Genomic DNA, 16,835 nt, shown 5'->3' with positions numbered 1-16,835 from the left:
AGGTGTGTGTAGGAGGGTTCATGCAAGGACTGAAGGCCCATGGTTGAAGGCTGATAGCTGGATGGAAAGGGGGTCCTGAACTAGCTGGAGAGCTTAGGAGATAGGAGTACCTGGAGGGCATTCGGCCCCCATTAGAAATCACTGAAGTTGTTTGAAAATGTAGCCAACACAGGAGGAGAAAGTCTCCGAATAATACAAGTTGTCAAAACATTGGGATTACAGTTTGAAGATGGAACAGCAGGGGTTAGCACTGTTACACTTTAAAAAGGATAAAGTAAGTTCACATCTTTGGTCCAGTCGTCTGGAGACTGGCCCGGGTTTTCATTCTTTTAAGAAAAAACTCTTTGCATCAAACTCTGAGCGCATGCAGAGCATTTTGTGAACCCCATCCACCACTCCCCTTCCAACAAAAAGATCCTTATTGTATCATTAGGACGTTTCTTTCAGACTGTGCTCCAAATGTTTTGTTGCTATGGGATTTATGTGTAGCTTTTTAGGTTTCCCCGTAACATTATCACTGTAGGTACATGTTAGTCCTCCATTGTATAGGCCAATAGGATCAGCAATATGGGACATTTCTGCCTTAGCAGCTGAGGTCAGGGCTGTTCTATTCAGCAGCAGGATTACAGGAGGAGCAGCATGTGTTGTCAGATCAGAGGTTTCCTGCTGTTCTGTTGGGCTCTGCTGCTGCTGATTCAGAAACAAAACACCAATATTACCAGCTTCAGCAGCAGCCGCCTGCTGCCTGGTAGCTCTTCTTAGTTCTACCAGACATCTTAGTTACCTTATGAGACTGAGCGTAGCCACAATGGTGAATAAACGTACAACTGCTCCAAAAAATTCAAGGAACACATCAGATCTTGCTGGGGAAAAAAATCATGCTGGATATCTTCACTGATATGGAATGTGTGAGGAATGAAAGGACGACACATGAACCTACAGAGGGCTGAATTCAAAGACACCCCGAAAATCAAAGTGAAAAAATTATGCGGCAGGGAAAAAATGTTGACTGAAAGTTGCTTTATCGCTGATCCTGACTAACTGCTAGGTCTGAGACTATCAACGTGCTGATTTGTGTGGATCATTTCAATTTTAAAGAAGCCCTTTTAGGTTTTTTTTGGGTTTTCCCTTTTCTGTAGTGTGTTATATATGTTTTTTTTGTGCATGTAAATGGTCTGCAAAGGCTAAAATCCTTATGTTCCTCTAGAAGCAGTTTCTCTCTTTAGATAGTGACATCACTATGTAACACCTGTGCTACAATACATTGTACGTGATAGGCTAAGGGACTGGACATTTCCGACACATCTCTAAGCAGTTGACTTATCATAACAGAACCGGCCAGCTAACCAATCCGAGCAGACTGTGCTCTGGCTTCAGACAGAGGGTGGCTTTGTTGAACACTGAGCATTATACAGTATGTCCTCTAAAATATATTATCAGAAAAGACGCAGAACAAAAATCAAAAGTCAGCATGTTTTTGCTAAAATAAGCTGGTTTTATCTGACCAAAAGACAAACACGGAAAATTGGATGAAGAGAGACATTGAATTTCTTTTTCAATTAACCGTTTAATTGAATAATCGTCAGGACATGTTAGAGGTGGAGGGCAAATAAACACCTTAAAGGGTAGGTCAAGTAGAATATAAGGAACATTAGGCATCAGGTTGATCACTGCAGGATTTTTGTTCAGCGTATTTTAGGATAATATATTAAAGAGGACATTTTATGCTCAGTGTTTAAAAAAAAAGCCACCCTCTGAGCCCAGTCTGCTCTGACTGGTTAGCTGGCCGGCTCTGTTGTGATTGGTCAACCACTTAGAGATGTTTCAGAAACGTCCCGCCCCTTAGCCTATCATGTACACTGTATTGGATCACAAGTGATACACAGTGATGTCACTATGTCAAGAGAGAAACTACCTCTAGAGGAAACACAAGGATTTCAGCCTTTGCAGACCATTTACATGCACAACAAACACACACACATACACACACACACACACACACACACACACACACACACACACACACACACACACACACACACACACACACACACACACACACACACACACACACACACACACACACACACACACACACACATTTACCGGCATGTGGTTGTGGTTGTTGTTCTGTGTGTGCTCTCCCTCCTCCTCCTCGTCTTCCTCCTCCTCTTCAGCTTCACTGTTCTGTCTGTGCTCCTCTCCTTCCTCCAGCTCTGAGCTCGACTCCTCCTCTTCCTGCCACGCCTCCTCGCTCTTACACTCCTCGGCCTTCCTCAGCTCTGCATCAGCACATACACAGAGGCACAACGACCAGGACATTAGGAAAAAAGGAGAACAGCTTAATGTTATATGGACACTTTAGAGTCTGGTGATTAGTGGAGGTCAGGATCACCTGAGCAGAGCAGTTTAGGAGCACCTGTGCAGTGAGGAGAAAGAGAACCGAATGGGGGAGCATGTAACATTTGGAGACTGACAGAGATTTCTTTAACCTAAGATATTGAAACCGTGTGTAAGATGTGAACACACATCTTTACAGGTATGAAGAGGCCTTTTTCAAAAATTGGCATTATCCTAGCAGGTTTGCCCAAAGTAGGGGGTCATCAGTACTTTATTAACACTTACTTTATTTTACACACAGTGCAAGAGGGTCTGTGGTAACCTAAACAATGGAGGGTTTAGGCAATGTCATCAAATCACACGGGTTAAGCAATGGGCGCTCTAAGAAGGTTCGCAGCATAGGCACAATGACATGACCTATTAATGGTTTGGAACATTTTCAGTTTTAACTGCAAACCAGAGACAAAAGTTATGTGCAGATACGAACTCAGTGATATGATTCAACACTGAACAGGCTGGTTTTTCTTTCTTTCCATGTCAAAATCTTTCTCCTGCGCTGGCTCTGTTCTGTTGATTAGTATATTCAGGGTTTTTTCGCCGGTTAATATTGTCAACATGCAGTGATCTTTTTTTGTTATGTTTGAGTGTCAACACTACTGCTTTAATGTAATTAAATATATGTTATTAGGATTTTTAATGGTCATATGGAAGAAGTTTTCAAAATCATGTTAAAAAGTAATAAAGGTGATGTTTGGAGGCCTTTAGGTCCACCACGTCCTACCACTGTGCAGGTAGGGTAATCTGAAGCCCTGCTCTTAACAGTGGTCTGAAATGCGGAATGACAGCAGATGTGAGAAAAATTTCCTGGCTTTCTTTCTGTGCATGCTGCTACCATCTATTTCTTCCTGTAATTATACCTAAAATTGGATCCACTCAACAGCACAGAAACAGATGTCAGGTGGTAATTGCCCCAAACAGCATGCTGTTCCGTTAGAATTTGACCCTTTTTGAGTGATTTAAATTTTTCAGCTTTGCTGTGGTTGAAACTGGTCACATAAGGGCTAGATAGAGCTTACATTTTAAAACAACATGACTCTTAATTACTTCTGCCAGCAGGTTGTTTTTGGCCTAGTCTGTCTGTCAGTCTATCAGGAGGATTATGGAAAAAACACCGGCCAGATTGAAATGAAAATGTGTCAAAGGTTGTAGCATGGCTCAAGGAAGAATCCATTTACCTTCAGGGCAGTTCCATATCAAGGCAACGATAAACACTTTGAGTTTAACTTTCATTCATACTCCGAGATAGGGCAGTTGTTCTACATTATTGTGGAGTCCGAAGCAACTGAACTCTAGCTTGCTGCTTGGTGCACACTGTGATGAGGCAGGTTTGAGATAGAGAAATGTTGTAGGGGATTAGGTTTGGTTCCGGAAGAGACCAGCTCCTTCATATGAACATTCAACTGAAGAGTTGGAAGGGGAGGGGGTCAGGGGGGAACAGGAGGTTATCCAGAGTGTGGCTGGCATCTCCCTAAGGAATAAAGTGAGAAGTTGAGTCATCTGGGAGGGACTCTGAGTAAGGAGCCAGTTGAGGGTGTTTGGGCACCAGGTCAGGATGCCCCCTTTTCGCCTCCTTAGAGAGGTGTTACAGGCAAGTCCAGCTGGGAGGAGACCGCGGGGCAGACCCAGGACCAGGGGGGAGGGATTATATCTCCACACTGACCTGGGAGCGCCTTGCAATTCCCCAGTCAGAGCTGGTTTATATGGCCGTGGAAAGGTAAGTTTGGGGCTCTCTGATGGAACTGCCTTCTCCGGGACCTGATCCCGGATAAGTGGTTGAAAATAAATAGATGAATGGATGGATGGAAGGAAGGAGGAAAATCTGAAATGGTCAGTTGAAGGCAACAATATCAAGTTTAAATAAAAAATATCAGGTTCAACTTAATATTAATGCTTTCAACTGACCTAATACAGTGATGTGAATTTTGTTGACATCATGCATTTTATTAAAATCAACGTTTCTGTTTTTTCAGTGAGTTCAGAAGAATTGGTGAGTGGGGTTAAAGAAAGGTGGAGGTTCAATCACTTGACTCTGAGGCCTCCCATGATCAGACCTCTCCATAGGTAGGGTCTGAAGCGGTTCTCTCCAAGGTTTCTGCCCTCTGAGGAATATCTTCCTCCTGCTTTGATTCCTCTTGTCCCAACCAGTTGGATGACGCAGGAATTGAAATGGTGTTGACGTGACACATTGTATTGCAAATGTTCTGCTTTTTTTGGTGAATGCAACTGAAAGCCCTGTGTTCAGTGCCAGCATTCTGCTCTAAACTCTTCTGACTGGTGTTCAATAAAGATCCGTTCCAGCTCTTCAGTTTTTTAAAGTTGTGTCCAGACAAGATATGCAAAATGTTTTTTTTGGTTGGTGTTTCCCTGAATCAGTTTCAGTTCCAGTCGTTAGTAGATATATTTTCTGGGTTACTTCACACAGGTTTGTTGCCCTATAAGATATTTAAAATATCATATTTTCTACTTTTATGTTTTGTCGAAGTGTAGGTATGTAGGTACATTTTATTGTAGGGTTTCATCTGTGAAACAAAGAAGAAAATTGACCTTACTTCTGTGAGTACTTTCATACTGTAATTGGTTGTAACTGGAGCTGCAATATAGCAATAGCAATTTAGGCGGCGATTTCAGTGCTTGGCAATTGTTACCACGTGTTGTAGAGTCCATCATTGTCATTTCTATTTTTTAAACTCTTTGTCAGATTTTTTTCTAAAATAAGAAGACTAGAGTATTAAATCTTGTTCGCAACAGTCAATAACAAATAACAAATAATGCCTTTACATATTGATAAGAATTCATAAAACAGTGTATTTTGTTAAAATGAATAGCCTCTGTGATTTAATTGTTATAGGTTTAGGTATGAACCGTGATCAACAACAGCATGTCTGGACACAAAGTGGATTGCTGTGCTTTTGCTTTTTAAACACTTATGATGACATCCAGGGTCTAAAACAAACTTTCGATTTTGCATAAACAGATGCATGGGAAATTAAAGGAAGAGGAATGCACAACCACAATGAATGCAGCTGCTTTAATAAAGGTCACCAAGGATAACGGAGTGATAAATGGTAAATAATGTAAATGTAATGTGAATTTTGTGTATATGTTTGAATTGATTGATGATTTGAATTGAAAACTATGAAACTGAAATATACGGGGAAAAAAAATTGACGGTCAGAATACATGCAACAGAACTTCATTATATTCAAATATAATCACTCAAAATATACTTTTAAGTGATGCCACATACTATGTGGCTGTTTTACATTTGCTTACATTACCTAGCCTGCCAAGAAAGAGAGAACTTCCGTAACTTAGAAACTCATTAGTTAACAGGAGTTACATTCATCTGTGAATTGGAGTTCTTAGTAAACCTGTAATCACATTTGACGTATAACATAATCAGATAATATTCCTTACAATAACCCTCAGGTCACCACAGCCACATTAAGATCACGTTATTGGTGTGTGTGTGTGTGTGTGTGTGTGTGTGTGTATGTGTGTGAGAGAGAGTGTCACCTGTGGCGGGGATGTGTTTGTCTTCTGTGATCTGCTCCAGTCTGCCCAGCAGCGATTCAATGTTTCCTTTAATCTGAGTCAGCTCTGACTTGATCGCCTGAAGCTCTGCACCTCTCACTGCTGACAGAGAGACAGAGAGAGCACATTCAGACAGGATCATTGAAGATGACACATTATCAGGACCATTCTTCATAGACAAAGGCTGGATCTTATCCATTGCATTTCATCTTTATGTTCACTTATTCGATATTTTTTCCTGCTTTTCACCTAAGAGTCCTTTGTGTCTTCTCATATGAGTTGAAGTAGTTCATATGGCATCAGATCAACGGAAAGGACTGTTTTTTGGGGTTCTGTTAATAAGAGACGGCCATCATCTGCATACAAGTTAACCTGAGTTCCAATATCAGAATTGATTTCTTCACACAATGGATAAATCATATTAAATATAAATATGTGCAGGTCTCAAATATGTGCAATGTGTGAGAGGATATAATCCCAGCTCTACATGTACCCACAGTATAAATATCTGTTAAGAAACGTCATTGACAGGAGGATCACCTGGAATAATCCTGGTTCATTTTACTGGAAAATCCTCAAATGTTAGTCAACCTCCTTTTAGCTTGATTTTCAAAATTGTGAAATACATTGGGTCAAAATCTGGGCCTGGTTCTTCCTTAGGTTCTAATAAAAGTCAGATGTTATAAAGCACTTGAGGTAAAATATGTAATTCTCCCTGAATTTGAAAAGATTCTGAGAAGAAGTGGGAGCAAAAGGCACAAGGGAAGGATTAAACTGCTGATGATGTTGACAACTTAACTCTACACAAAGTGGGGCTGCTGGGTCCGTTCAGACAGGGCGGCTGAGTTTTAGTGCGCGGGGAGTCAACATCATGAGACATCAGATAGCCTTACATTTGTTTAGAGCCCGATTGACGGTACAACTTCTTTTTAACTGGTTCTTGTTTTGGGAGTTTGAAGCTGCAGTGGTAGGAGCCTCCCACTTCAGAACCCACAACCATCATGGTAATCTTATACTGATGGTGTATTCAATTATATAAAGTGTAATAACAAATGAAGAAAATGTTAATCCAAAGTGAAAAAATTCCCTCTCATTGGCATAAATGTAAACACACCTGCACTGAGGCTTTATGACTCCACTATACGGCCTGTCCCAATACTCATATAACATATAAGTACTTTGTAATACATTATATATACCTCATCACTTTTACATTTTCAGCTTTTAAATTCATATATACTCTTGTTATGTTTTGCCTCTTCTCTGGCCTGTAACTTTAGCTACACTGTACATTTCCCCACTGCAGGACTATAAAAGGATCAAGATTGATGATGCAGATTTGATACACATGTTGGCAGAACACAAACAAATAGGTTCTTAGCGCCGTCTAAAAGGACCCATGTGACAATAAGATAAAAGATTCATATGAACATTTTCAACTACTGTACAACAATTCTGATCTTAAGTTCAACTTCCTTAAGAGAAGCTTTTCAACAGAACATGGACAGGAACTCCAGAGTTTATAAAAACAGCTGTCTTTCTCTATTGTCAGAGCTGTCAATGCATCAGAGAGACTGCACTATACATACAGAGAGAAATTCAAGTTTCATTGAAAAATGATGAAGTACTGTAATGTTGTTTTAACACTGGTGTAATTTTATTTATATTCCATTTAACTAGAAGTGAAAGGCTGGATCATGTATGAAAGGTATTCCTTACAGTCCAGCAGTCCTTTTGAGCTTTGTTTTAAAATGTGGAACTAGTTCAGCGCCAAAAGTTGTGGCAGTCCACCTCAAGCTTTCACACCCAATTCCCGCCAACACTTCTGTAATCAAAACGCCTGTCAAAGCTACAGTCTCAAAGTTCAAACTTTTTACCCTCGTCTGCATCCCATTTTCTTGTAAGACTGATACTGCCATGGGACACATGTAATTTCTGATTTTCATTAGCCAAACAAAAGCTATCTTGTGTGAATCTGTTCAGATCACAGTGCGTAACTTAACCTCTGTGCATTAACACAGCCTGCCAAGTCTTCAGACCTCAAGTTCAACCCTGGCAGAAATAAAAATAAGTGCTGTAAGTGAAGAAAAGTTCAGTGGAGTGAAATATGGAAGCAGCTGACGGGGCGTCAACATCTTTCTTCAGATCCACAGCATGAGCATGATGTGGTATGAATGTTTAATGAGCAGAATGCAAACATAAAATGACAACAGTCACCCTGATGCCTGAACCCTCCCTGACATGTAAAACGAAGACTTGAAAGACAGATGAAGGGAACATCTGGGTCACAACGGCAGAGCTGGTCAGCATGTGAGGAGGAAACAAGACACAACAAAGAATAGGAAGAGTGTGTAGACAGAGAGAAGCAAGGCTGATGTGGAGGTTTATATCACAATATTCTGACAAACTAAATAATTCATTTGGCCAATCTTCCTCTTTACTAAATCTGCTAATATCACAACTTGATCATTTGTACATATAATAAATCAATTACAGATGCTATGAGTCTATTGCTTTAACCCAGGTGTGGCCACATAAAAAAAAAAGTATGCAATGCGCTGGGCTGCTCACTAAAGGTGAGATATATCGCCTCATAAGATAAGTTATAAGTTAGCCAAATCAATCCAATGTACATGATGCTTGATATGCTTTAAGAAACCCATAGGGTTTCATTTATTTTGTCACAAAAGTGTTGGCAGCTCATTCCTTCAAACAGAAGCCTTATAATGCTTATAATAAGGAGGCATAGTTTGGGTATATTTCAAACTTACTATGTAAATAAGTTATTGGGCTTTATTTTATCAACTAAGATTGACTGAATTTATTAGAAAGAATATGCTTATTAACACATGAATACTGTGTTATATATATTTTTCTTGTATATTTAATAAGTATAATATAAGACAAGCACAAGTTTCAGGTGTGGTTCATATTCCATTACACTTTTTGAAGGGCCAATTCAAAGTGGACCACGAGCCACAGTTGGCCCCCGGGCCGTAGTTTGGACGACTCTGGTTTAACGTCTACTTCAACTGATTTTGCTTTGACTAATATTTTATGCTCTGTTTAATTCAAACATATTGTTTAGGTTCAGTTATAAGGTACACATTTTTATATCAATGTGTTTTACAACATTTTAGATTTGAATATATCACAAACAGTATATTGTGTGTATTGATGATATAAACATTGGTTTTATTTATTTTTTAGATGTGTTTAATTGTGAAACTTGAAACTATTTTTTACGGTATCACTTCAAAATATAGGTTACAGCACCCTGGTTCTGATTTATATGAATATGGTGTCTTGAAAGCCATTGGAAGCTGAATATAGGAGTGTGCATGACTCCATCATTTCCTGTGTTTTACAACATTATGGACTTACAGAAACTTTCAATGTCAGAACCAGGGAGTAGAGTCACTGCTTGGCTAACAGATTTGAAATGTTTTTCATCATGTAACAGAAAAATAATTTGGTGATAAACTACTGTCTGTTTTTTCGCATCCTTTTCAAACATTGCCAGGTCAAATTCAAACCTGGGTCCTCTGTATATTGGGCAACAGCTCTTCCAGCTATACAGCAGCCCTACTTTCTGTGTTTCAAATCAGCGAGGGATTTCACTTCAACATACAAATAAACAAATACACTTACATTTCTGTTTGATACCGTTACTGGTGGGGAGAACACCTGCTTTACGGGCCAGCAGTTTGACTGGCAGGGATTTGACCCGTCGTACCAGAGGCATCGTTAATCTTGGTCGTTTCACAGGCACCACCCGAGGGACCGGAGACACCCGGCCATGGTACTCAAACAACCTGGAGGGTGAGAGAAGAGAGAAAGGAAGAGAGTGAGGACAGAAAGAAGACAGGATATGATTGAAAAGGAAGAAAGCAACAGGAAAAGTGTAAATGATAAAAAAGTTCATGAGGAAGAAAATGATAGGCAGGGTCGAGATTAAGGAGAGGAGCAGCGGAAGGGAGAAGGAGAAGAAGCACGATTGAAAAGCCTTCTTTATGCCGTCCAGAGATCACAAAAGGAAACTAGCTTTATATATAAAAAATAAAATAAGATAAGATGTACCTTTATTAATCCCTGTGGGGAAATTTGAGTGTTTGTGCAGCGGAAAGAGGAAAAACAGTACAGGTTCACAAAGGGATATGAAACACAAATTGAAATTAAAATTTCTAAATTCTAAAAAATAAAAAATAAAAATATACAGATAAGTAATGAAAGTATTGTTAAAAATATACACATATATGTGTGCAGAAAGAAAGTGCAGGTCGAAGTTATTGTGCAAAATTGCAGGTTTTATTTGCAGTCCGGGTTATTGTCAGTGAGTCACATAGTTAACCCCTTGTTGTGCAGCCTGATGGCTGTTTCCCAGGCGCTTAGTGCTGTGCCGAGGTGGGATGAGTCTGAGGCTGAACGTACTCCTCATCTTCACTAGCTCTGCATGGTGGGGTTGGGAGGGGTTATCCAGGATACTGTCCAGTTTCCTCCTCGTCCTCCCCTCAGCCACCTCTTTCAGATTGTCCAGTTTAACTCCAACAACAGAGCTAGCCTTCCTCACCAGCTTGTTCAGCCTGTCAGCATCCCTTTTGTTGGTGTTTCCCCCCCCAGCACACCACGGCAAAGAAGAGCACACTGGCCCCCACAGACTGGTAGAGCGTCTGCAGCAGCCTCATGCACACGTTGAAGGAGCTGAGCCCCCTCAGGAAGAACAGCTTGATCTGTCCCTTCCTGAAGAGAGCGTCAGTGTTGTCACTCCAGTCCAGTTTATTGTTCAAGTGCACTCCCAGGAACTTGTAGGTGTTCACCACCTCCACCTCCTCCCCCCTGATGGTGATGGGGGTTAGAGACCTCTTCGTGCTCCGCCTGAAGTCCACCACCAGCTCCTTAGTCTTGCTGATGTTGAGCTCGAGACGGTAAATAAGACTAGTAAGGGAATATTTTGCTTAGGTATGCCCTTGACACATTCATAATTTTCTCCTTCCTTTCCCATGGCATAGGTCTTCAGACCTTGGGGTTGCTGTAATCTCCCTTAAGGAGGGGCAGCTTGGGAGCTTTGTTGATGCCAGTCTATGACCGAGCACAAGCTGACATCAGATAAATTATTGTTCAGGGACGTCTAGAAGCCCTTCTTATCTTCAACGTAGGTTCCCTAGTGTACATTCTTTTCAACGGATGACAGCTCTAGTTAGATTCAGGATCTATATTTGTTTAGTCTCGCTGATGAGGAATGTTGATTATACACTCTGAACTTGTTAAAACCTCGGACTGCAGAAGAGATCTTCAGAATTAGTCGGGCAACCGCTGTGTCACCTCGTCGCTGCAGCAAATGTCTTGTCAATTCTCCGTGTTAACTTCCTTAATAAACCTTCAGTGATCCATCAAAGATCCAGCTTGCCCCTGTGTCTTGGAGTTTCGTCTCCATTGATTCAGAAGTTTCCAACACAAGACTAATCTATACACTTTTTTGCATTTTGGCCATAAAAACAATCACTTCTTTTAGTTTTGTAGGAACAAGTACAAAGCTCTAACATCAGGCATCAATAAAACATTTGAAAGCCATTTCAATTTTCATAATTGGAAAAGTGAATTACATTTTTTTTCTAAAGATGTATTGGTTTACACTGTGTTCAGAGCTTCGGCACCACAAGCTTACAAAGGATTTTTCTTTCTCCCAGTTGCAAGTAGCTCCTGTATTTCCATTTAGTTTCTCACTTTGTGCATACACCAGCTAACAGGCAAATTCTTACTAGTCTACATAATGGCTTTTTATATGTACACTTAATGTTAGAGCCGTGTTCTGTAAATAACCTTCATTACAAAAGGTTAATTGTCTTATCAAATATTTTATTTACATTCTTAAAGGACTTATGAAACGCATTTTAATTGTTGGAATTTCACAGTTTTGGGTGCTGATTCTAAAGGTTCTAAGCCTTGCGATTAAAATGAGATATTGTCTGGATAATAATTTATCCGGGAAGTCATGTTAAAACGGGCTCAAAAGGAGCCACATTTTGTCTTTTTGTGCGAATTCATTTTTTTATGCGTGACGTCATAGGGTTGACACAGAAGTTCTAGTAGTCTAACTGTAATGGCGGCGTCTATGGCTAAGACATCAAAGCACGGTGGAAAATATTGTGTTGCTGGAGGGCCAAATGGTGTTAGTTGCAAAAATAGCAGCTTCACTGAAGGCATCTCTCTGCACATGTTTCCGAAACAAAAAAATACTGGAACTGAGGCTGACAAGGAGAAGGCAAAGACAAGAGCACGGTGGATACAGTTTGTACGGAGGCATCGTCGTGATTTTGAAGTGTCCTCAACATCTGTGTTGTGCTCCGTACATTTCCATCACAACTGTTTCACAAAAAATGTGGAGATCGCGGGATTGGTTGGGAATAGGAGACGTCTTTTAGCTGAAGCTGTTCCAACTATAGACATCGCTGGACCTGGTGTGCCGACTGACACTGTCCCTGCTAGTACTGCTCGGGCGCGAAGACAGGTGAGTCTGACCACATTACCAGATGCCATCCTCGTCGACCTCTTGTTGTCGACGCTCGTTTTCGCCCGGTAGGGCTAACGGCTCATCCTGGTAGGCACCAACATAGTCCGACTCCACAGACTCACCATCTGTATCTGTAGGCCTACTAGAACTATCTGTCTCGCTCCTTTCACTTATTTCGGAAATTTCCAGATCTGACATTACTGGACTTGTTTTTTTAATATACATATAATAGTGTTCGCTTACTGTTCGCTTCTGAGAAAATACTCTTGAGCCTGCGTCAAAGCAAAGCATCTTCCTTGTCAACCGTTGCCATAAACAAAATGAACTAAGGTAGATGTAGCTGGTTGATCGATACATTTCGGCATAATAATGGGGATAACGCCATTGTTTATTAAGCTTACATTAAAACCATGTTATTATCACACAAGTTTTTTTTAAGTGGCTGGATTTCAAAGTGCCACTTCGTTAGGTTTCAACGTGTCAAAGACAGCGCAGCAGAATGCCATACCTGCGAAACCGGCATGTTCAAATCTTTTCCAGTTTACCACAGCAAACATACACTATTGTGTCATTTGATTGATAACATCTTAATAATAATAAGCGTGTAGTAGAAGCGATGGCTGTTTTGTGCCCGCCGATCCTGTGCCGAAAATGGTAACTTTCTTTCATTTCCATTAGCCTACCCATAGCCTACGGGAGGTGCAGAGAGCCTCTACAATATAGATATTAAATCGATTTGTGTGGCTTAAATTCAACGAAAGTTTTTCCACATAATGTTAGAGGTGTGTTCTTTCGACCTGCTGATGTTTGTATCAGAATTTTGGTTCCTTGATGAGATATAGGTCCATCAAATGTATGTTGTTTTCGCAGCCAGCCATACCAGCATATAAGGGAGTCAACCCTATGACGTCACGGTCACATGGCCAATTTCGCACCCAAGGCCACATAATTCACACTTTTAAATGGCCGTTTTAACAAGTTATGCCCGGAAAATTTAGTTCAAGTTGGATTGATGGTTAAAGAAAAAGTCAAAATTTCATTTGAATGATAGATGAAAATTCATTTCAGTTGCACTTTAAGGTAAAATATTGTAGGATGTATTTTGAGATGGTTGATGCAACTGGAACTTTGGGTTGGTTTCTTGAAGTGCAGTTGCTACACCTCTCAACATCATTAGACAGCATGCACAGGGGAGTCATCAGCAGGGTGGGAATTTCACGACGGCCATGGCCCTCGGTCTGGCCGTGATGCCCCGAAAATAATTGTACGTCCTACGGCCATCGTGGCCTTTGTGGCCCTGATACTGTTAAAATCTCGAAGTTGCTTTAAAAGCATTAGTGCAGTGGTCTGGTCTCTGAACTGCATTAGTCATTGTAGCTTGGATTGGTTGCGTGCACGTAGCACGTCATACGTCGCATCATTCAAATCCATCTGCATCAGACGACATTGAACTTGAAAACAGGAGTGCAACTGAGAACAACCGAGAAGAACCGACAACAAATATTCAGGTAAGCAAGCTAGATATCGATAGATATATAGCTGACTTATTTAATGCTTAACTGAATCAAACATCTCTGTTTTTAGTGCCACTTAACGTTAATGTAAGTTGACAGCAAGCTGACTAACGTTAGCTGACTAGCTTGCTAGTTAGAAACTGATTAGCTAACGTTACACTTGTGTGGTTCGTGCTATTGCCTAAGCTAATTAGCTATCGCGTAGCTAGCTAGCCATCTGGCTTTCTAAAACTGCACCATCGCCTTTTCAGAACAATGCCACGACTGAAGAAGTTGCAGCAACTGAACGAAAAACGTTTACGAGATGCGGCAGAAAAGTGCATGCGACTGGATGACTTTGTCAAACTGTGAGTTTTTAAAGTTGGCATTTCCACGGTTCAACTACGGTTAGCTTAGCTAAATTCCCTCTCAGAGTGGGATTGAGTGAGTGAGTGTGAGAGCGAAAGGGTGAGTTGTATATTGCGTTGTACTGACACGTATTTCTATAATTTTTCAATCAGTAAGGCTAGGCTAAATCAAATAAACACATTTGTGTATATGTCTTAATGCTTTGCAGTAAGGCCAGTCAGGCTCAAGGATGTGCACAAGGACTGAGACAACAGGGGACAGAAGGAGAGGCACAGAGAGACATACAGGGAAAAAGACAACAAGAGCCACAAGGAGAGACAGTAGATGTACAGGGAGAGACACAACGAGAGGCACAGTTGGAGAGTATGGAGACACAACAAGCAGCACAGGGAGAAGCACAGACAGGAACCCAGGCAGGCCAACTGAAAACCAGGACCACAACAGCCCATACTGTGGACTGCTGGGGATATGACTGGCTCTGCTATGAAAAAGAAAGCGGTGTTGTTACCAAAATCTGGTGTATCATATGTAGGGATTACTATGAAAGGAGTCAGGGAAAGTGTTCTTTGAACACAAGTCAAGAAAAACTTTGCAGCAGTGAACCATATATTTTAGGGACTACAAATGTGAAAAAAGACACTGCCAATACACACAAGTCCAAAACCCATGCTACAGCATATCAAGTTTTCACAGCCCCAACAGCTACCATGTCTGAGACAGTGCAAAATCTACAAAAGCTACATGATAAGACCAAAGACAAGATGTGCAAGCTATTTGATATAGCATATACTGTGGCCTACTGTGAGCAGCCTTTCAGGCTGTTTAAACCCTTAATGTCCGTGGAAAGGAAGCATGGTGTGGAGCTGGGGGTGACGTATCATAACTCAAATGCCTGTCGCATCTTCATAGAGCACATTGCGGGGACCATGAGAGACCATCTTCATGCTTTGGTTAAACGTAAGCCATTCTACTGCTCCTTGCTCTTTGATGGAAGCATCGACAAAGGCACATCAGAGAAAGAGGTGGTCAGCATCAAGTTAATTGAAAATGGCACACCAGGAATCAGACTACTTGGGTAAGATTTTTATTCTTCATATTCATGTGTTTGGATCATTTCTTTTGGTATGTCTTTGATATCAATCAAAAAGTCTTGTATTTCTGTAATCAACTCCCATTTCAGTTGAAGACATAAGAGCTGCCAGTGCCACACAGCATGAACTATTTAAATAACTCATTTTTCTGCTTTTGCTTTTCAGTATTACAGAGCCAGAGCTCATGTGATGCTGCAGGAATACTGAAGGCCATTAGAGAAAAGTGTAAGGAGGAGAACCGTCTTAACCTCAGTAACTGCTTGACTGCAACAGCAGCTGATGGGGCTTCTGTTAGTTTTGGGATGACAAACGGTGTCCTTACCCATCTCCAGCAGGAATCCGCTTCGTGGATGATCAAGGTGCACTGCGTCGCCCACAGGATTGAGCTGTGCCTGAAGGGTGCTTTTAAAGATTCTTACTTCACACAGGTATGTTTAATTAACAATACATTTTGAAAAAATTGGTTGGTAAGGTTTTGCTACATGTTCTACTTGTATACTATTGTTTACACCATCACAGTATGGAAGAATTTGCTTATGTTGTTTTTTCCGCCTCAGATTGATGAGCTGCTCATGCACCTCTACTCCTACCGTCATTCCAGCAAGAAATGCAAGGAGCTCAACGCCATTGGAGAGGCTCTTGAAGAGCATGTCATGAAGCCAAGTCGCTCTCAGGGAACAAGATGGATAAACCACAGGTGAAAGGCCTTATCCTCCCTCGCCTCCAACTACAGATGCATCATAGCACACCTTCTGGAAAGGCAGGAGGATTCTGGACCAGATAAGCAGAAACTCAAGGCTTACTGGCGGCAACTAACATCATCCAAGTTTGTCCTTTACATGGCCTTGTACCAGGATCTGCTGGCAGACCTGGCAGAGCCCTCCCTTGACTTCCAGTCAGATGAGCTGTCCCTTTCCTCTGTCAGGAGTAGGGTCATGGCTTCCCAGGCTGCTCTCCTGAAACAGAAGGAACAACCTGGCCCCTACCTGCACCCTGTCATCACTACCTTCACCAACACTGGCCGCACTGGTGTCTTTATGGACAACGGAGTGAAGATCAGCACCTCATCAACATCTGCTGAGGCCTTCCATTGCCAAAGGAGTGAAATAGTTAACACCATCACTGCATGTATTTGTCAGCGTTTCTCCACATTCTCCACAGATCCTGTGCTCCTGGCTGCTGAAGTCTTTGATCCTGTTAACATGCCAGCTGAAGATAACGTCAGTGCCATTCAGCATTATGGAGACAGTGAGCTGTGTAAGCTTTGTGAGCATTTCGAGTCACTTCTCACCAGTAATGGCTGCAATGTGGCAGAGGTGGAGAGGGAATGGTTAAAAGCCAAATATGATATTGTGCGGCACCACAAGAGGGAGGCCTTCCTTGTGCTTTGGCAGACGATGGTGACGGAATAGGAGAGCAAGTACCCCAACTTACTAC

The 16,835-nt window shown here is 41.3% G+C and overlaps 2 protein-coding genes across 2 annotated transcripts in view; both read right to left on the bottom strand.

Moving 5' to 3' along the window:
- raly (RALY heterogeneous nuclear ribonucleoprotein) overlaps positions 1 to 16,835 on the bottom strand; it is a 144,181-nt gene that overhangs the window by 12,054 nt on the left and 115,292 nt on the right. The window contains exons 5-7 of the mRNA XM_063910326.1: positions 9,586 to 9,749; positions 5,917 to 6,036; positions 2,107 to 2,282 (exon numbers count right to left, since the gene is read on the bottom strand). Of these exons, the coding sequence (XP_063766396.1) occupies positions 2,107 to 2,282; positions 5,917 to 6,036; positions 9,586 to 9,749 (460 nt within the window). The remainder of the gene's footprint in view (positions 1 to 2,106; positions 2,283 to 5,916; positions 6,037 to 9,585; positions 9,750 to 16,835) is intronic.
- Positions 1 to 16,835, bottom strand: part of LOC134882547 (serum amyloid P-component-like) — a 230,139-nt gene that overhangs the window by 121,421 nt on the left and 91,883 nt on the right. The window lies entirely within an intron of this gene.

The sequence above is a fragment of the Eleginops maclovinus genome, chromosome 20 (assembly GCF_036324505.1).
Source record: "Eleginops maclovinus isolate JMC-PN-2008 ecotype Puerto Natales chromosome 20, JC_Emac_rtc_rv5, whole genome shotgun sequence".
NCBI classification, from domain to species: Eukaryota; Metazoa; Chordata; class Actinopteri; order Perciformes; family Eleginopidae; genus Eleginops; species Eleginops maclovinus.
Note: the sequence above shows the minus strand (reverse complement) of the source record. Positions and strands in the feature narration are given on the sequence as shown.